Source organism: Conger conger, chromosome 3 (genome assembly GCF_963514075.1).
Source record: "Conger conger chromosome 3, fConCon1.1, whole genome shotgun sequence".
NCBI lineage: Eukaryota > Metazoa > Chordata > Actinopteri > Anguilliformes > Congridae > Conger > Conger conger.
Window position 1 is genome coordinate 13548611 of NC_083762.1, and position 21058 is coordinate 13569668.

Here is a 21058-nt window from a genome sequence, read left to right on the forward strand (position 1 = left end):
GGCTTTATAAAAACATGTTCAATGAAAAACTGTTGCAAGTGATAATCTTTTTCATTATTATAACATTTACAGAAAATGCATAAGGATTTGATGGAGTATTGCTGGATTTTACATTTTTCACCACCCCGTTCTCATTCACGTCCATTGCGTTTTGTGGTAAAGTGGGACAATTTTTTGGCTATTTGTATTTAGGTCATCAAAGTGAGTCAACACCTACTCAGATTATTTATTTTATATTTAAATGAGACCCCATTAACATTCTTATGGTGAACTAAAATTATGATTTATTTAAAAAAAAAAAACGCTGTATCCCATTAAACTCCATCTGACACCCTTCTTTACTGAAGTGCAACTTTCAGGCCGAGTTAGTTCGACACTATTTCGTCATTAACAACACACTGTGAATGTGATAAAAACCAGTGAAATAATAAAACAATAAAAGTAAAAATGCGTATTTAATAACATTGTTCAATCATATCACAATTATTCTAATTAATTGACAATTCATAGTGACATTCAACAGTTGAAGTCATTGAATTAATTACAGAATAAAAACAGTTTGAAAATGTATGAGTTAACACTCACAACAATGGCAAAAAAGAAAGTACAGTGCAGTCGGTATTGTATTTTGAATTTCCATCTTTCCGACTGTTGTCAGGTAAATTTGTGTTCAGCATACAACATGTACTGTCATCAGGTATTGGTACAATATGTGCGTAGACTCTGGTTGAATAGGCCTAATGCTTAGTGCAGGTGTAAGAATGCTTAATGAGAGAGCCTTTAAAAGACAACTCCGAGAAGGAAATTCAGTATCATCCATTCTGTTAAGGTTTATTAATAACATGTTTAAATTAAAAAGTAATTTAAAGAGTTTAGTTAGCCACATGGGTCATCTTACAACTGGGAGAGGCTGTGGTAGTAACAGAAACACAGCCAGCAAAACCTATGGGACAGAACTGGATGTAGGCCATTGAAAACCACATTTATTTAGGCTGTGCAGATCTTCATAAATGCATTTGATATTTTGATTTTATATTACTGCACTGTTTTGCACTTTTTTTTATCGTCACCTTCTGTAAATCACTGAGACCATCGCTGTAGGATGAAAAGCCTTAAATAAATACAATTTATTATTATAATTCAAAAAAAAAATAGGTGATATGTAGATAACTGGGTGGGGTCCTAATGCTCAATACTAGAGGGGAATCTTGAAATAAAAAGTTACATTAATTTGAAAACTATGTGAATTTGAACTGATGCCTTTGTTCTGAATATTAGACTTTTTATTGAACCAGTTCACATTTTATTATGATCCTACACAGAATAAAAACTAAACATTAAACCCTGAAAGATTGTAATCAACAAAAATAAACAAAAACATATTTACACAGTAGTGTCTATATACATTTAACGTCCCATAATCCATTAATTAGAGTATTTTTTAAGTGTTACTCTTAGTTTATCACCATAATCCTAGCTACAGTACACTATAGCTTGTGTACTCTAAATGGTTCAGTGTTATTAGGTTAAAAGAGAGACATCTATATTACAGTTGTTATGGAAACATATTTTCCCGACATGTAAAAGGACAGAACAGTAATGTCACGTGAAGAAACCAAATCTGACGGTGAGACACGCAGGGCCCTGATTGGCTAAACCAGGTGTGGCGCTGGGACGTCACACCTCCTCTCGGATGGGCGTGCAGGCGGAGAAGAAGCTGTTTTGGTAGGTCAGAACCCGCCTCTTCTTCCTCAGGAGACTGCTAGAGCTCCACTCGTCTTCATCCTCCTCCTCCTCCTCCTCATCCTCCTCCTGCACTGTGGCTGGCCTTTTCTCCAGCTTCTGGAGCTGGAACTGGCCGATATCTCCGATTTCCTTCAGCACCTGAGAATGCACATTTAGTATGATATCACGCACCGCAAGCAAGCAAACCTCCACAAAGCACACAGGCGTTTACCACATACAGCTCCAATACCCAGCTCACAAAATGATAAGTTATGGGCAGGTCTAGTGGGGCTGTTAGAGTGCTGTGGAAGATGAAAGCTAGGAAGCATTTGTAGATGACTAGATCCGATTGCTAATGATGCAGACCATGTTTCTTAACTGCCAGTATTTGAAGGATGTAAAGGCCTACACTAGGGTCGATAAAAAAATATACCACATGAAATGTGGCCCAAACACAATGAAGTGAGCTCAAATTTATACATCCGGGAGCTACACATTCACCCCTCCTACCCTCTGAACTCCAGACTCGACATCCCTCCATGTGGACTTTCTAGTTTACCTACTAGTTTAATACATGAAAGGTACATCTCAACCTATAGGCCAGCAGAGGATGGGCATCCCCCTATGGCCAGGTTCCTCTCGAGATTTCTTCCCATCAAGGAGTTTTTTCTCGCCACTGTTCGAAGGTTTCTCTCCCTGTAAGGGAGTCGTTTACCTCATGCGCTATTTGGGGGCTAAGTGCTGATATTTCTTTTTCCTTTCTGTTACTCTCTAAAGTGACTTTGGGACAGTCTGCTGTGAAAAGCATGATACAAATAAAATTGAATTGATTTGAATCCAGTGCTTCTCTCACTAGCCGGCGGCTCAAAGCGTTTTAGCGATGAGGGAGAAACTCGCCTGAACCACCACCGACGTGCAGCACCCACCTGGGTGACACAACGGCAGCCATTTTGCGGCGGAATGCTCACACTCATCAGCTCACCTTTATGGTGGGCGTGACACAGGGCGGCTTGAAGAAGCTGCAGTCCCCTGCACCCAGAGCTGTGGGGTCTTCTGGGGGGAGCACCTCTTCCATTTCCGTGGGGTCCTGTATTGATGGGGGAAAAAGAGTTAGAAAACGAGACCAGGAGTCCGTATAAACGGGACAGGCTGACGGATCGGGGTGTTCCTGCTTACGGCGATGTACGTCAGGGTCTCCGAGCCGCGGCAGTTCCTGTGCTCGCACTGGCAGTCCTCCCCACACGCCAGCTTGCCAGAGCGACAACAGCAAAGCTTGTTGCCGCAGCGACCGTTACAAGCACACTGCAGAAAGGGGACACAACCACAAAACCGCACTAAACATTGTCAACAACAGACAGTGGTTTTGTGCAATATTATTAAGTATATCTGACTTTGGTACAAAGTACAAATCCTGTATACCTCATAATGCTGTGTGCAGCCACTGTCTTTAATGTTTTAAGTAAATCCATAATTTCCTTAAGTCATAATTTTTTTGTGGAGATACAGTACATATGACTATGATATTTCTGCTTTAAAGTACTTTCACTTGTCATACCCCGGTTATCGAGGTGTTTTTCTGCAGGGACTGGAGCCCCCTCTTCTTTTTGGGGACCCCCCGGCCCATCTCCTCTTCCTGGTCGGAGTCGGAGGGGGACACCAGTACATCGAGGTCGGCGGAGTGGGCCAGAACGGGCACTCTGGTTTTACCCAAACAGCGGCCCTTGGGCTTCACCGGAGGCTGTCGAAGCAAAACAACATCAAACGGCAACAAAGTCAATCAAAGCACTCTCACACAAACAGACCTGGGTCAAACACGCAATCGTTTTGGATTCGAATACTTTTCTACACTATACTGAGCTTGTCTGGTGTATTGGAACCTACAAAATACTTCCAGTGTGCAATGCATAAGTGCAAAAAGTGCAAAACCCCGCCTTCTGGTCCTCTTGGTTGGCTCAGTTGCACCAGGCAATAACAATCGAGCACAGAAAAGTATTTGAACAAATACATATATTTGAGCCAGGTCTGTTTAGAATGGCAGGAACCTCATAGTTTGCCTGCTTTCACAATAGCATCATAATCATGGACTTACTCAGCAGAGACCACAACCTAATCAACTCCGGTTGCACCAAGCTTTCCCAAAGTATGCATGGTATTGCTGACACAAACTAGACTCTTCACCACGAGGTGCCTAAATGAGGGCCATGAACGGAAACTGCACGGATGGCATGAACGGTGAATCGTGGTCAATATTTGGGGTGAGGAGCACAGATACGGGACAGGCTCACCGTAGGAGGGACAAACTCAAAGGAGGAGTCGGGGGACTGGCCTGGTTCCACAAACAGGCTTTTCATTTTCTTCCCAGTGGTCACCTGGAGGAAGGTAAGTTTCTGTGCACAGTGGACGAAAGAATAAACATCAGCGAAGGCATTCATGTGCCTGTACAAAGCCACATAGATCAACATTTCAACTGCAAAATGGTCGAATTTGGTAATGATCTGAGAATACGCATTACCTGTCTGTACCAGCCATTTTCTGTCAACAGCCTCTGATTCTGCTCACTGAGCTCCTTCATCTTCGCAATCTCTTCCTCCTGCCAAGTCATCCCCATGTGTCAGCCAATGACATCAAGCAAAAACCCAGGTTCATTTCATCAGAGGCCAGAGCACCAATGAGGAGACACCCGATGTACGTAATAAGGGCAAGAGTTCGCAACGTGTGGGAGCACGAGATGGGCCGGGCTCACCTGGAACTTTAAACGCTGCAGTAGCTCCTGCTCTCTGGTGGAGCTCTCTCGCTCCCCCTCCTCCACGCCCTCCTCCAGTGCAGCCGGTTTACCCTGCAGCTGGCTGAGGAGATACAGAACCTGGGGAAACAACACAGAGGATATTCACCCATTAAGGGCTAAGATCACAAATATGTAATCAGAATGTTCTTACGCCTATGTAATACTCACTACTAGCAACTGAAGGCAGGGGAGTTCTAGAACACTGACTTTTGAATTATAAAAAAAAACGCAGATCTCATTTGCATAAAGCGTTCTCTGACCAATCAGGTGCTGGCAGCGTTTGAGTAGTATTGTTCGGTAGCAGCTGGCGTTTTCAAATCAGCAGTTGAAATAAACCGACAAATTTGTGGGAGTCAACCATTCTCACCTTCTCCTGGTGCGTCTGCTCCATGTCCACCAGGTGGCGCTGGTGCTCCACCTCCATGCTGGAGGTGAGCTTCCTCTCGTCGTACAGCGTCCTCTGCAGGTCGCAGTAGTTGGCCCGCTCCTGTTTGAGCTCGCTCTCCTGCCGAGTGCTCTGGAGCTTGGCTGACACCAGCTGAACGGGAGAGGCAGGCTCCTCAACTTTCATTTACAACTAGACGCAAGCCTGACATTTTCTGTACAGTTTGGTGATTGTTGAACTGAAAAAAAAAATCCTAGCTTTAAATCCTTAGTCTAAGTGAAGTTGGTCCAAGCCAAAGTCATAATTACAGAGAGAAATATCACAATTAATGACACCTTTCAAGTTATTAGTTCTTTTGGTTTGATCTGAAATGATACAAACACATAAGAGCTTCACAGATTTTAGGCATCAATTCAAAGGGACTGTGGAAGAGTAATTTCACAGTCTCAGATACTCAGAGGAGAAAAGGACATGAGGAAGGGTCCACGGACCTCGGACATGAGGAACTTCAGGGCGCACTTGGCCTCCATGATGGAGCTGACGGTGTCCCAGCGCTGCTTCACGCGCTCCTCGCCCTCCGCGTCCAGCACCTTCTGCTGCAGGTCTGTGATCTGGGCACTCCTGGGACAGAGAACGGGACGAGGGCCGTCAGCCATCTTACGCACCTCTACGGGGGGCTGCGGCTCGGTTTACACAGAGGCGGTTCGGAAAGCTGACCTGAGCTCCATCTCCATCTCCAGGTTCTTCACCTGCTTCCCCAGAGGGACCTCCTCCTCCGCTTCCTCCAGGGCCTCCAGCTCTGAGATGGTGTAGGTGCGGCGCTGGGGAGAAGGGAGACGATGGGAACACTATCACATTCCGATTCAAAAAATAAAATAAAAAGTTAAAAACCTGGGCTGGAGTTACACCAGAAGCTCACATAGCAGAAGCGAAGCTCGCCAGTCTTGTATCCAACATACAGCACATACACAGCCTGCGTAACCGCTATAATCCACTAGCATGGGTGCCGAAAGGAAGCCAGCTACACACTGTGAACACTGCAGAAACGCACCACACCTGGTGTATTTCTAGCCTTACACGTCAAAGGAAATACTCCTGGAAGAAATGTAACAAAAATGATCTACATAAAACTACGAATTTGGCCATTGTTTTGGTAGATTTAAACGTAATGGTGCCACACTGCTGGCACTAATTATTACAGCTCTCCACTATCCACTGACATTTTGTAAGTGCGTCAGGGGCACCTACACTGCAAACAGTCCCAATTGGCTCCTATGTAAATGTAATGAGTGGCTTTGAGTAAGTGCTATACTGTTATTACTACTGCATACCAGCCACAGAAATAACTAGTTTGGTGATTACCACATAAAAAAAAGGTTTTCAATCTCACAGCTTCACTTGACTGCCCAAAGCATTATAAATCTGTCACACAGCACGAGACTCTGGTGTCCAAGATTAGACGGACATGCAGGTCTCCATTTTACAAAACTGAGTCACTAACAAGTAAAGGCCATTACTTAGGCTGCGATAGAGGATAATACACGGATAAAACACTCAAAACCACGGTACCAGTGCGGACTAATTGGCGGCTTTGCACTTGTAACAGCGGCGCTATTTTCAGGGACGTGCGGCAGGCTCGGCACTCACTCGGACTTTAGCGGCCGGCTGCTCCCCGGCCTCCATTTTGCCTCTGAGCTGGGAGATCTCCTCCGCCAGGATCTTCCGGTCCTCCAGCAGGTCGTGCAGGTGGCGGCGCGCCTCCTCTGTGCTCACCAGCACCTCCACCTCGTTCAGGAGCCAGCCCTGCAACCGAAATTCAAACGTCAATGTTAGGACAGCGTGGGAGAAGACATTCACAAAGCAAATTTGATTAAACTGTAGCAGTGAAGCTGTGCAGACATAGACATCAATAATGAGCATTGGAATAGGCCATTTTCACTGAGAGTCTGTGAAAACAGCCATGGAATCCCAGAAGGCGGGATGGTGAAAGAGGAATACCTTGACTCTCCCTGCAGCCCCTTCCATTCCTCGGTTCTCCACCTCCTTTCGTTTCTCCACCGCCTCGTTTCTCCTCAGCAGGGCATCCTTTAGTCGCTTGTTTGCCGCGGCGGCCTGTTAGTGCACATGTTAGTATACACGTTAGTGCACACTTTAGCCTGTTAGCGTGCATGTTAGTGCACACTTTAGCCTGTTAGCGTGCAGGTCAGAGCACGCTTTAGCCTGTTAGCATGCACGTTAGCACACACTTCAGCCTTTCACATAACTGTAGAAAAACTGTTAAGACTTAAAGGAGCTCAAAGTAAGCGGGGATCAAGATCATAGTAAAACATTCTTGCTGCAGGTGTGTGGAGCCCAGTAATTGCACAGGGAATTAGTTGTACATCTTACACACTAGTTAAAACAGAATACATTTGACATTTACATTTAATATACATAACCACATGCTACCTTCACAATACAGCTTTCATTTCTCACTACACAGACACACAGTTAGTAAATAAAATGTCTTGAGTCATGCTTTCTCCCTGGGCACCAGTAGCAGGATGATAAACAGAAAAGAAGCAGAAGGGAAAGTGGTCTCACCTCCTCCGTTTTGCGGCGTAAAACATTGGCCTGCTTCCTGAAGTCCCTCTCCAGCTTCAGCATTTCGTAGTTCCTCTTGCGGTCCTGCAGGTGTTCACAGCAGGAAGAACCCCTAATCAGCTCAGCTAATGAGAGCACATTCTACAGCCAGCCAAGAGATAAAACTGCAAGAGAGTTACAGCGCATGCTGGGAATGCAAGTTTTATGAATGGCTTGTCTATGTGAGAACTCGGTGTTTGCACACACGCGCAGTGCACACACACACAGACAAACGCAGAGACGCACACAGATACACACACACACTCACACACATAGATGCACACAGACACACAGTGATCGAACCGGGGCGACATGGCTCAGGCAGTAAGAGCAGTCGTTTGGCAGTCGGAGGGTTGCCGGTTCGATCCCACGCCTGGGCTGTGTCGAAGTGTCCCTGAGCAAGACACCTAACCCCTAAATGCTCCTGACGAGCTGGTCGGCGCCTTGCATGGCAGCCAATTGCCGTTGGTGTGTGAGTGTGTGTATGAATGGGTGAATGAGAAGCATCAATTGTACAGCGCTTTGGATAAAGGCGCGATATAAATGCCAACCATTTACCATTTACACAGAGACATACACACACTCACAGAGACGCACACAGATATACACACACACACACACACACACACACACACACACACACACACACAGACACTAGTAGAGGCATACCTTTTCCTTGAGCTGGAGGACCTCTCTCTCCTTCTTGTGTTTCCACAGACGGAACTTGTCGGTGTCCTCCTTCATCTGCTTCATCAGCTGTGCCCTCTGTGACTTCATGGCCTGCAGGTCACATGACAGAGGTCAGCCACGCCCCCTGTACGCACATTCAGTCTGCAATGCCCCTCCCCACAGCTTTGCGTTTTATCCCACATGACTGGGATCATCAGCTCTGGTCCTCCAATCCAAATCCAGCCCTGGTTTTCGTTTCTCCTGGGTAATTTGTGCTACTGATTGGGCAGATTGGGTCTTCACACCTAACATCCCGGTAAAGGGGGGTGGAAAACCAGCAGTTCTTGGCCCTCGAGGACCGTGCCGAGCTTGCTGATCCGTGCCATATGAAGTGACGCAGAAGCAAAGTCACTGGGACCTTGCCATAACAGTTACTACAGAAAAGCCATTAGCTGAACCTTCATATTGGTCACCTTCTCCTACCTAACAAATTCAGAACAACAGGCCAGAAACCAGACCTGGGTCAAATATGTCATTGTTTTGGATTCAAATGCTTTTCTATGCTTGACTGAGCTTGTCTGGTGTATTGGAATTGGAACCTATATTCTCAACGAATGCAAGCCCTGCCTTCTGGTCCTCCTGGTTGGCTCAATTGCACCAGGCAAGAGAAAAAAAAAAGATTTTATGTTATGTATCTGACCCAGGTCTCTACCAAACAAATTCAGAACAGCCCAGAAACACTCATTTGTTTTGGGCTGTTAAAAAGGCCCAGTGTCATGCCCTCACCTGGATCTCCTGGTTGAGCTTGGCAACGTTGCGCACGGAGGACTCCTTCAGCTTCAGCAGCTTGGCCTGCTCCAGAAGCTGCTTCTTCAGCTCGGCAATCTGCCCCTCCAGCTCCTGGAGCCTCAGCCTGCGCTGGTCACTGAGCCTGCGGCAGGGAGAGGAACAGCCTTCAGAGGAGAAACACCGCTCCGCTGCTCCTTATCCACCAAACACGACTCTTCAACCACAAACACGGAGACAACGGTCTTAATCTTCTAGGATGGTCACATTTGCATTGCACCGTATTCATCGTGGGGGTGGTGTTGGTATCATTTACCTTATCTGAATATAGTTTGACATGCCATACTTACAGTGCTGGCTGGCCGGACTTGTGTACTAGACTTGATGTTCATGGCTGTAGACAACTGACACTTCACATGAATTGTACCTTATCCAACCTGTTCTGCAGTTGTTCTAATGATATTCAATGTGCGCTTATTGTACGTCGCTTGGGATAAAAGTGTCTGCTAAGTAAATGCAATGTAACGTTATATCCATCCATTCATTATCTAATCCGCTTATACATGGTCACGTTTGAGGGGGGTGCTGGAAAACCCCAAAAAGTAATGGAAATCCTAAGTACAATGGCCATGATACAGAGCAGGAAGAGGGTCACAGTGTTTGTCCTACTTGGTTTGGGTGACATCCTTCTTGGTGGAGTGAAGGTCCAGGATGAGCTCGTCCTTCTCCTTCTGCAGAGAGCCCACAGCGGTCTGAAGGCCCTTCATGCTCTCCTGTTTCAGTTACAGAGAGAAGACCCATTTCATACCTTCAACTCAAAACAGGCTACTCAAGTCTCTCACACCTGCAGCGTCTTTCATTTTACTAATCGATTGTGTCTCCGCACATCTCACCCAAGAAAGCGGCAGAGAGACAGTGAATTAATGTTGCATCAGTGCTTGGCCAATCCTCCTGTGACCCTTGTCCTGCTGCCCTACCTACCTGGTATTTGATCTGGATGGGCTCCAGCTGGTGGTCACTCAGGCACATCTTCTTGACGAAGGCCTCCTTCAAGGCCAAAGCTTCATTTAGCTCTAGCAGCTCTTTGGACATCTGTGCCTGATGCAGAGCATGCTGGGTAGTGAAGAACATGGTGGTCTTGTCGGCCACCTTTGCACTGGGGGCCTATGAAGGGAGAGGATAGTCACAGGCTTAATTTTGTACCATAGAATTCACATACCAGGTACTGTATGTGGAGTAGAACTTTAGGGCAAGTATTCTTCCAAAAATGCATGACATGAAACCAGAGATGTCAATGAAAGGAAAATGCCACATTACAACTTACACAAATGCGCAAAGATGTAAACAAAAATAGAATATTTGTGTAACAATAATAATAATACTCTTTATTTGTATAGCACATTCATACAAAGAGCAGTCCAAAATGCTTCACACAAACAGAAAAGAACGGAGAGTAAATAAAAATATTTATATAATAATAATAACACAATGTGACATTTGTGCATCTTTGTTTCTCCCAACCCACTTTTCTACATGCGCAACAATACAACTCAAGTGAAGTCAGCAAGGCCCTAATACTGACCCCTGATGCATCCTGCCTGGGCCTCGGCTCGCCCTCCTTATCCAGGTTGGCGTCCTCTGAGGGCATGGCCTCGATGCTCGCTGCGATTCCTGCACTTTCATCCTGAGGACAGACCGTAAAGTCTTCTATAATAGTGTGCAGATGCCGCTTTTTTTAACGAATAACATTCCTGTCACATTATTGAAGCCTTTCAGTTCTTGAAATTCTAAATGTATGCACTGCCAGGGAACACAAGCACAAGTAGGCTATTGCAAAATTGGAGACGATGGGGCCAATTCAAATTGGGGGCATTTCAATGGCCGCCATGTCCCTCATTAAAAACCAACAGTCAATAAATGTTCAAGAACAATACAAAAAGAACACTAAAAACTTAAATACTGAGAGTAAAGCACTGAGAAGTCGAAATGGGTTACGATGGAGGAAGGTACCTGCAGCTGCACGATGACCTGCTGCAGATTCCGGATGACCTCCACGTTCTCTTTCAGCTCCTGGTCCTCCAGGTTCTCTACTACCCTCTGCAAGTCAACCTTACAACTGCAGGGATAAGAGCCGGTCAAGGAGTGAGCGATGCAGCCATGAGTATGCCTGCTAAAATCATCTGAATGGACCACAAAGTTAGAAGGATACGTTCACAAAGTAAAACTGGAACATGGACTGAAGTAAAAAGAGCAGTTCTGGGTTTTACTCTGTGAACTTATCCAACTCTGTAATGATAAATTCCCCCAGTCACAAATGTTTCATTTTTACATGGAATAAAGTTACAGTGAGACGTCCACTCACGCAGCGTGCCGCTTCAGTTCCTCCAGTTTGCTCTGCAGATTATCATTGGCTTGTTCAGTCTGGAGAAACACACAGTAACCACAGTTTAACCAAAAATCTAACCAAAACCAAAGTTAAACAACAACAAAAAAAACCCCACTGACCCCATAGACTAACGTATATGCCTGAACCCCTCATAGTGTATGAGCCCGTGTAATCCATACACTGGGGTAGAATGAACCAATAGTCCTTTGGTGAAGGCAGTGAATGTCTCCCCCCGCAGTGCTGTATATATGGTAAATATTAAATGGTTTGCATTCATACAGAGCTTTTATCCAAAGCGCCGTACAATCAATGCACTTCTCTCACTTACACACACACTGATTGGCTGCCATGCAAGTCACCAGCCAGGAGCAAATGAGGGTCAGGTGCCTTGCGCATGGACACTTCGACACACCCAGGGCGGGATCCAACTCTCCAACTGCCAGACGACTGCTCTTATCTCCTTAGCCAATGTCGCCCCATTACATATACTGTAACCAGCCTTTTTTTTTTTTTTTTTTGTACTGTGCTTTGGATAAAAAGTGTAGGGCAAATAAAATGTAATGCAATGTAACTGTTGCTAGGCAACGTGGCAGACGGGCAGGTCCTGACCGTGAGGACCCTCTCGAACATTTGGGCAGTCTGGCCCACCGACTCGCTCAGCTCGCGGCTCAGCTTGGCGTTCTCCTCCTGCAGGCAGGAGTTCTTCTCCAGGACCTCCGACATGTTTCCCAGAGGCTCAGACCTGGAGACAGGGGGAGGAAGGTTGGTGGTTCAAGCCCCAGAGCAGCCACGATAAGCAAGGCTTGAGCAAGGCACTTAACCCCGCATTTTTCCAGGGGGGATCATCCCCTGCTTAGTCTAATCAACTGTAAGTTGCTTTGGTTAAAAGTGTCAGCTAAATAACAATTTATTTATTCAAATGACATGGATTCAAATTACAAGGAGTCAGTTAGCAGTTTGGCTTTGGTAAGTGGAATTACGAATTTTGAATTAGTGATTTGTTTACCGCTTACCCAGAAAGCACTGGGGCAACCCCTCCACGAGCATGCAGCAGCATCACTTGTAGCTCCTGGACCTGGAAGATTGACAGAGGAAAATGGCTGTTAGGCAAAGGCTCCTGACTAACTGACGTGCAGCCATCTTATGGGCCGTCATTGGAAGTTTAGGTCTTGGCCCCTCCATCCATTCCCCCTACTTATCAAACCATGGTCAAATACATAATTGTTTTGGATTGAAATACCTCCAGAAAGAGGACCAGAAGGCAGGGTTTGAACTTTTTGAGAATATGTCATATTGTAGGTTCCGATACAACAGACAAGCTCATTAAAGCGTCAAAAAATATTTGAAGCAAAAACAATTACGGATTTGACCCAGGTCTGCTACTTATTCAGGCAATGTGTTCCCTTTTGTAATCCAACCACTTTTGCGTAGACAAGCACAAGGTCCCCACACTCCAGGGTCCCCATGAGGCTCCACCATAAGGCTGTCGACTCCATCCAGTCCTGTTTGCCCTCCTGTTGCTGTCTGTGGCACAAGCTGTTACAGCTCTGTTACTACACCTCAGAGGGAGACTATAAACAGCTGCTGTGCTCCACTCAATTACTTTTCCTCCAACAAATAGTTGACCCTGGTCTGCGATTTCAGTACTACAATTCAGAAGCATAGGGTATTGGATGTTGTACTTTGGTGTGAAGACACAGTAAGTACACTCCTGTTTGGATGTATGCACTGTTACAATTATTGTGGTCATTAAAGATCCCATGACCCTCTTCGCAAAGAGTAGGGGTTTCCCCGGTGTAATAGGGAAATTTCAAACCCTGGATCTTTCAACCTGCCACCTAATCATTCCCTAATGCAATTGGCAAAAAAAAATAGTTCTCCCCCTCTCCACCTCAGCAGATGTGTGAGCATTCTGGCGCAAAATGGCTGCTGTTGCATCACCCAGTTTGTGGCTACACGTTGGTGGTAGTTGAGGCGAGTCTCCCTCTTTGAGTTTGAGAAAATCGCTACATAAAAAGGCGACATTAGCTCAGTAGGTAAGAGCCGTCGTCTGGCAGTCGGAGGGTTGGCAGTTCGATCCTACCGTGGGTGTATCGAAGTGTCCCTGAGCAAGACACCCCCAATCGCTCCTGACGAGCTGGTTGGTGCCTTGCATGGCAGCCAATCGCTGTTGGTGTGTAAGTGTGCGAGAATGAGAAGCATGAACTGTACAGAGCTTTGGATAAAGGCCAACCATAAATGCAAGGATTCATTATTAGGGAATTACAGTGCCGGTGGACAGAGGACATTGTGTTTGAAGGGGTCGGGCACAGACCCACCTGCTGTTTGAGTTTCTGCAGCTCGGCAGCGCGAGGGTCCACGTTGATGATGGGCTTGTTTTTGATTTTGCGCGCGCGGTCGGCGTAGCGCAGCGTGTTGAGGGTCTCCTCCATGTTGGAGTCTGCCGGGCTCACGCACGCAATCATCAGGGTGTGGCTGTTACCGCCCAAAGAATCTGATAAAAAAATCAATGGTTAAAAAAAAAAAAAAAAAGTCAGAACACTTGAAGGGGAGTAAATCAGATGAACAGCTAAATGTAGCAGCCCTGTAGCAGCCTTGTATCGGTGGCTCCGTACACAAACCGTGCATCAGAAGACCTGAAATTCCCCAAAACACCATGCACGAGGAGACCCATTCCAAACCCTGGTGCTGTTGAGGTTCCCAGCATGCATTGGGTGAGAGGCAGCAATTTAAACTCCACTTAACCCAGCATGTCTTTTCTGGAGTATAGTTGGAATTTAAGGCACCAAAATGCAGAAGCTTCTTTTGAAGGGTGAAATGCGAAAACATAACCCAAATCTGTGCTACATGATCATCTGCCAAACAATTTATATCAAACTCACTTTAAATGAATATTTTATGATTATACTTATAAAGCCATTCATAATACATTTTTTTATGTGGGCCAAGAATTGGCAAATAACGAACCATACGTCAAGTGAACAAATTCTGCATACAGTAGTGTGCAAAAATTTGGGCACCCCTGGTCGAAAAGCCTTTTACAATGAATATCTAAGTGAACAGACGTGAACCTGACCTCTAAATGGTACAACGTTAAACATGACACATTTCTTCACCTTGCAGCAAACGTGTGAGCTTGGAGTCCCTGTAAGGCACGAAGGTGCCCCTCTTCGTCTCATCTCCCAAGGCGCTGATCACGTTCCCCAGAGACAGGAGGCCTCGGTTAATGCTGATTCCTGAAACAGAGGCAGACGCCAGACCAGACATGACCTCACAATCGCTCATTACTGCCGTTATCTTCATGCCCGGTCCTGGAGAGCCACTGGGTCCAACGCTTTCTTTTTGCGCCTTAATGTCAGCAGCCAATTCACACTAAAGAAACCTGAACACAGTCCAGGGTAACAACAAAAACCAGCAGATCACTGGTGAATTTAGACAACGAGAAATATCCAAACCACAAATACAAAATCAGCAAAAGGCACAGTCCACAAAACAGTTTCAAACTCTGAAGACAGATATCTCTCATTGAATTTGCATTAATTGACAGACTCCCATGTGAGTATTCAGCGCTCTCACACCCCACCTACCAATGACAGTGAAAATAAATCTCTCTCTAGTGATAAGCAATTATGTCAAACCATAGGGATGATTTATCAGAGGATTATTCACACAATGGACACCTTTTTGGTCAAGCAAAATAAACAAATTTTGATTTAATAATGAATGCTCCAGAACAGACCTGGGTCAAACACATAATGGTTTTGGATTGAAATGAACTTCTCTGTGCTCAACTGATCTTGCCTGGTGCAACTCAGCCAACCAGGGGCTCACCTGATCTCACAGAGCGGAGAGAGAGCCCACCTGATCTCACACAGTGGAGAGCTCACACAGCGGAGAGAGAGCTCACACAGCGGAGAGAGAGCTCACACAGTGGAGAGAGAGCTCACACAGTGGAGAGAGAGCTCACACAACGGAGAGAGAGCTCACACAGCGGAGAGAGAGCTCACACAGCGGACAGAGAGCTCACACAGCGGACAGAGAGCTCACACAGCGGACAGAGAGCTCACACAGCGGACAGAGAGCTCACACAGTGGAGAGAGAGCTCACCTGATCTCACACAGCAGAGAGAGCCCACCCAGCGGAGAGAGAGCTCACCTGATCTCACACAGCGGAGAGAGCGCTCACCTGATCTCACACAGCGGAGAGAGAGCTCACGCAGCGGAGAGAGGTCACACAGCGGAGAGGGAGCTCACACAGCGGAGAGAGGTCACACAGCGGAGAGGGAGCTCACACAGCGGAGAGGGAGCTCACACAGCGGAGAGGGAGCTCACACAGCGGAGAGAGGTCACACAGCTGAGAGAGAGGTCACACAGCGGACAGAGAGCTCACACAGTGGAGAGAGAGCTCACCTGATCTCACACAGCAGAGAGAGCCCACCCAGCGGAGAGAGAGCTCACCTGATCTCACACAGCGGAGAGAGCGCTCACCTGATCTCACACAGCGGAGAGAGAGCTCACGCAGCGGAGAGAGGTCACACAGCGGAGAGGGAGCTCACACAGCGGAGAGAGGTCACACAGCGGAGAGGGAGCTCACACAGCGGAGAGGGAGCTCACACAGCGGAGAGGGAGCTCACACAGCGGAGAGAGGTCACACAGCTGAGAGAGAGGTCACACAGCGGAGAGGGAGCTCACCTTCTTTCAGCCGATCACCCTCGGCCTTGGTCTTCTTCTGTCGCTCGGAGCCCGCCAGGTCCACCAGGTGCAGCTTGGAGACCACGGTGTCGCTCCTGCACACGGGGAGAAAGCACAACGCTGAAGCCCAGAGGAGTGAACGCACTTTCCTTAACCCACATTTGACTACAGGTAAAAATAGCATGATCATTCTGCTTGGTGTAGAAAGACAGCCTTTGTGGCTAATAACTAAAAAAGCAGTAAGTTAAGAAAACCCCACACTGTAGCATCATACATTGGCAAATCAGCTCAGCTAGCTTAAGAACTGTGCCAAAATTTCCAATATGAACATTAACAGGCTAATCCATTTTACTTAGAAAACAGAACCCCTTTGTTTGGCGAGAAGTGGTATCAGTTCTATTCAACATATATGGAAACCTGACCGACTGGGATCCAGCAGCTGGACAATAAATGATTCATGAAAAATTTCCAATAAAAGACAGACATGTCAAATCTGCTGTTCTGGTTTTCACTGGCTAACTAATAGAGTACAATATTGGCAATCCATTAAAAAAAACAGTGGTCATGGCATCTTTCATAAAGTTGTGACACTGCTAAAGAGTTGTAGGGTAACAGGGACAGGAAAATGGCGCAGGATCAGAACAGGCTAGCCCGTTAGTGCGCTGCTGTGTTTCTGTAGAGTGCCTGTGAAGATGACCTGGGTGAGGGCATAGAATGACCAAGCTCTCAGCATGACTGAGCTCTCGGCATGACTGAGCACAGCAAGGCTCTACAGTGAAGGGTGAAGTGTATTTATGCTTTTTTGAAACATAGAGGAGGAATATGGAACATTTCCTGATATGAGGAAATGGGCTATTGCACTTTGAATCCTGGAATGCATTGCAAAAGACCTTTAGACTAAAAGAGACAGTCTCCTGTCCTGAGTGTATCCTACAGCTGTACCTGTTAACAAGGATTTGAATAATACCGATTTCATTTTGTATTTATTGTATTTTGTATCATTGTAATTGTTAATTGTACATGCCACTGTCTTACTGTCCTGCTGCCCTACTAGCAAGGCCAGCTCGCGAATGACATTTCTACCCTCAAGGGTTTTGCCAGGTTATATAATAAAGGTGAATAAAACAAGGTGAATAAATGAAGTGGCGTAGGAGCGCGCAGACGAACCGGTCGCTGCCCCGGCGCTGCTCCAGCGTGACGGTGAAGATGGCGTGGGATCGGGACGAGGCGGAGTTCATGGCAGTGGAGCCCACGGTCCGAGCCGAATTCCCCAGCTCCAGACAGCCCACCATCTCTGAGGCACTGACCACAGTCCTCTCCTCCAGACCCACGATCTACAGCGCCCCACGGGGAGAACGTGGTCAGGAAGCCATCAGCTTATTCCAGCCCTTACTTTCCCATGACGCAAAGCACGCTCACCTTAATGCCCTCTTTAGGGTCCTCCCGGATGCTGATGCTTGGTTTGTCTTTGTTGCCACAGAGCAGGTCCAGGATATCCTCATTATAAATCTGAGACGCACACCAAAAATCAGGGTTTACTATAGTTACAGGACTGCCAAATTAATCCGCATAGCAGTGGTCCTCACTGCTGGTCCTGGAGAGCCGTTGGGTGTGCCGGCTTTCATTGTTGCTCAGCACTTCATTGATCAATTACAGCAGTGAACTCACCTCACCAGCTTTCTCGGGGTCTGAATTGGTTGCTGATTTTAAGGCAAAAACAAAAGCCAGCACACCCTGCGGCTCTCCAGGACCAGCAGCGAGGACTGCCGCAGTATCGGGTTCATTTTGAACACTGTGGGTATCCACCCATAGGGATGTCATTATGTGGTCATATTGTAGTCCATTGCTGATTTAGCTAGTTCTAATACATGAAAAAGTAAAAGCCACTGTGGTTTTGAGCAGTCTACACACCACTGCAGTCCCCAGTCTATGCTCACAAATCTTCTGAAAGACAGGGTCAAAATCATACAAAAACAATGAAGGCTGAAAATAAATGCAACTGGCAAGGAAACACTGGTTGAGTAAACAATCCCCCTGTCAGTAGAGCAGCAGAAACAGCCGATGAACTGGCAGAGAGTCTGGGTGTATGAGGAATAACTTCTGGTCCTGCTAAATCACACTAATGGCACATGTAAAATGGCTGATTCATGCTTCAAAAGTTCACAGCAGTGGCACTTTTTGGCCATACATTAAGAATAAGTTGGCAGCGCAGCAGTATACATTTTGTTGTTTAAAAACAACTGCAATCTAAACAGGATGAGTTGATTTTATGTTTCAGCTAAATGGACTGTGTCACCATCAGGGAGAGTAATTGTGGTTTGTACGGCAGGAACGTTCATTAATTCACACTATACATTACATCTTCTGTGTGGTTAAAGCAGTGTTAACACCAGCATGGGGTTTTTCACTGATATTTTCCACATGTGAATAAATGACAATAAGGAATAAAATAAAAAATAAAAAAACAGTTTGTGCCCAAGAGAGCACTTCAGCCATCTGCCCATCAGACACATTGGTAAACATAAGCAGTTTTTGTTGCTGTACTGCACTAATGGGGGGATGTTTTTCCAAAAATGTTTGCCAACTAGAGCTAGTCGAAATCTAGGTACGTTCCTCTCTACATAATTTAGCAAAATGACAAAAGTGGAAAATGTGTAATTATCTCATGAGAAATGATGCAGAAATATGGACACATATGCAATGTTAGTACAGTATGTAATATGAATTCAGATTACCAAACTCTCAGTGGCAAAGTATTATTCTCCACTGTGATGATAGTCAGAACAAAACAATCTACAACTAAAACAAATCTATATGACAGACATTTATATTTGTGCAGCACATTTACAATAAGGACAGTGGCTGTCACGCACCTCCAGGTAGGACACAGTGAGTGTCATTTCATCATCTGTCTGACTGAAGATCCTTTTGATGACTCTTGGGATGACTCCGACAGAGGGGTCATGCTCTTGTGAAGACGTATAGGTTCCGCCCATGGAAAATGTCTTCCCAGAGCCTGTCTGACCATATGCCAGCACAGTGGCATTGTACCCTGCGGAGAGAACCAGGAGTGAGTGCATAGCACACCTTCCCAAAAATTTGAAAAGCTAGTGCTGACCAAGACCGTTATATTAATTGGTGTGTGTGTGTGTGTGTGTGTGTGTGTGTGTGTCCAAGTGCATGTAAAACACCTTTGAAAAGTCCAGACACCAGCGATAAAACAGCAGTGTTGAACACTTCCTCTTGCTCAGTTGTCGGATCAAAAACATAGTCGTATGTGAAAGCCTTGTCCTTGCCAACGATCACCTTGGGGGGGGGGGGGGGGGGGGGGGGGAGATTATGAACTCATTAGTAATACCAGGAAGCGCACTGTAAACTGAAGGACGAAGATTATTCCCAATTTCATAAAGACAAAACACACAGCATTAGAGATTACCTACCTGCGCTTCACCAGGCACAAAGGTAAGGCAACGCTGACATCCCTCATTGATTTCCTTGGGAACCAGTGGCCGGCATCTTAGGGCCACGCGCACCGGAGTTACTTTCTCATCATCCTTTGTCATGTTGGTATTCCTGCAAAAAGAAGAATATAGGCTACATAATCCTTTGTCGTAGAGACGTGCTGTGGGCCTGACCCGTCATCAACTTTCTTTCATAGCACGGCCCGGTTATCTTGTTCTGGGTGTACTGTAACGTTCCTGCTCTTCCTGCAGGGTCTAAGCATGCCCTCAACATGACTAGACTAGCCTGTGACCGTATGGTGGCATCGGCATCAGCAATATCTGAAGACAAACTTTACCGGTACCAATAAGCAGACTGTAGCTAACTAGCCTAATCATAATAATCCAGTCCACCCATCATCGCCAGCGAGATCGCATTATAAAGTTGTCACTGGCTGAAAACGCATACTTGTATGCAAATTAGCTAACGTTAGCGAAATTAACGTTAGTTGACAGCCATCATAATTTAGGACACCCAAGCTAAATTAGTTAGCTCTTAGCTATGTAACGTGTACAGCAGACTACGTGCCATTTAGTTGGCACCACAGCTCAGTAAGATAATGATCACTAGGTTGCCGTTTACTCAAGTTTAATCTTACATGCTAACGTTAGCTATCAAGTTAACGATTAGCTAGCTAGACATCCGACTTTAACCAAGTTGTAGGTGGACAGTTGTTTTACACGAAGACGGCATTAACATTATTCTTATTTACTTGCGAGTCACAGCTAGCATTGACTAGCAATGTTTCCATCAACACACAACTACTAGCAAAAAAAGCTTAACATTACCTTATCTGTTTTACAACTCCGATTCGAAAGAAAATCTACTTTATTAACTTTAAAAATGTGCCAGCCACGTTAATTGTATGTCGCTAGCCGATTGCTTTATATTTCTATATCTAACACATGCGTTGCTTTCCATCAACAACCTTTCCGTTTTGCTGTACTAAATTTAGCTGCAACCACTAGCTACTGTCTAGCCTGTAGCTAACATCCCGCAACTTTCAAAAAATCCGCCGCTCCCACCCGAAACCAATGAGAGTCAACGTCAGTACGTCATTGCGCCAGGGAGGAAATAGAAAACAAAACTCAGTAGAGTAAACCATTGCAATATGATTGCAATATTCATAGCTAGATACTACAGCCTACTTGCCAGTTTCTAAATCGTAATAATAGTCCTATTCATACTAATACTATGAACATGCATATTATTAATATGTATATGAATAGTAACAATGTTGCTATTAATGCTAATTGATTCTAGTGTATTCTTTCATTGTCTATTTTACAATGCTTTATATTCCAGTCATATGTAGCTTAACTGAGTCGTCATGCAAAAAAAACTTGTATATAATTTTTTTCTCTCTCTCTTATGCACGACATCGAATATAGGAAATCGTTGGGATTTTTTACACCTCATATGCTGCTGAGGGCGACATCACTCTTTGAATTATCTGTAAATGGCAAACAACTTACATATCTCCTTAGATAGAAGGTCAGTGTCGGAGG

General features: G+C 45.6%; 1 protein-coding gene across 1 annotated transcript; it reads right to left on the reverse strand.

Annotated features, from left to right (window-relative positions):
- Nucleotides 1-436: 436 nt before the first annotated feature.
- Nucleotides 437-20536, reverse strand: LOC133124273 (chromosome-associated kinesin KIF4-like). The gene is made up of 31 exons (XM_061235318.1): nucleotides 20339-20536; nucleotides 19490-19622; nucleotides 19241-19355; nucleotides 18923-19101; nucleotides 17469-17558; nucleotides 17217-17383; nucleotides 16050-16144; nucleotides 14475-14594; nucleotides 13677-13852; nucleotides 12372-12433; nucleotides 11968-12100; nucleotides 11335-11393; nucleotides 10983-11088; nucleotides 10555-10656; nucleotides 9954-10136; nucleotides 9642-9745; nucleotides 8973-9117; nucleotides 8187-8297; nucleotides 7479-7562; nucleotides 6894-7007; nucleotides 6543-6698; nucleotides 5613-5716; nucleotides 5387-5516; nucleotides 4878-5048; nucleotides 4469-4588; nucleotides 4238-4315; nucleotides 4011-4112; nucleotides 3281-3463; nucleotides 2902-3027; nucleotides 2708-2812; nucleotides 437-1884 (listed from the first exon to the last, which is right to left on the reverse strand). The coding sequence occupies exons 2-31, from the start codon at nucleotides 19610-19612 to the stop codon at nucleotides 1678-1680; spliced, it is 3750 nt and encodes a 1249-aa protein (XP_061091302.1). The 5' UTR covers nucleotides 19613-19622; nucleotides 20339-20536; the 3' UTR covers nucleotides 437-1677.
- Nucleotides 20537-21058: the final 522 nt, after the last annotated feature.

What these genes read in the sequence shown, in the direction of transcription:
- LOC133124273 (XM_061235318.1), bottom strand. Translation starts at nt 19,612, where the DNA reads ATGACAAAGGATGATGAGAAAGTAACTCCGGTGCGCGTGGCCCTAAGA. An exon ending in CCATCCAGATCAAATACCAG is followed by an intron (nt 9,746 to 9,953) that starts GTAGGTAGGGCA and finishes TAACTGAAACAG; the next exon opens with GAGAGCATGAAGGGCCTTCA. An exon ending in AGACCCTGACGTACATCGCC is followed by an intron (nt 2,813 to 2,901) that starts GTAAGCAGGAAC and finishes CCATCAATACAG; the next exon opens with GACCCCACGGAAATGGAAGA.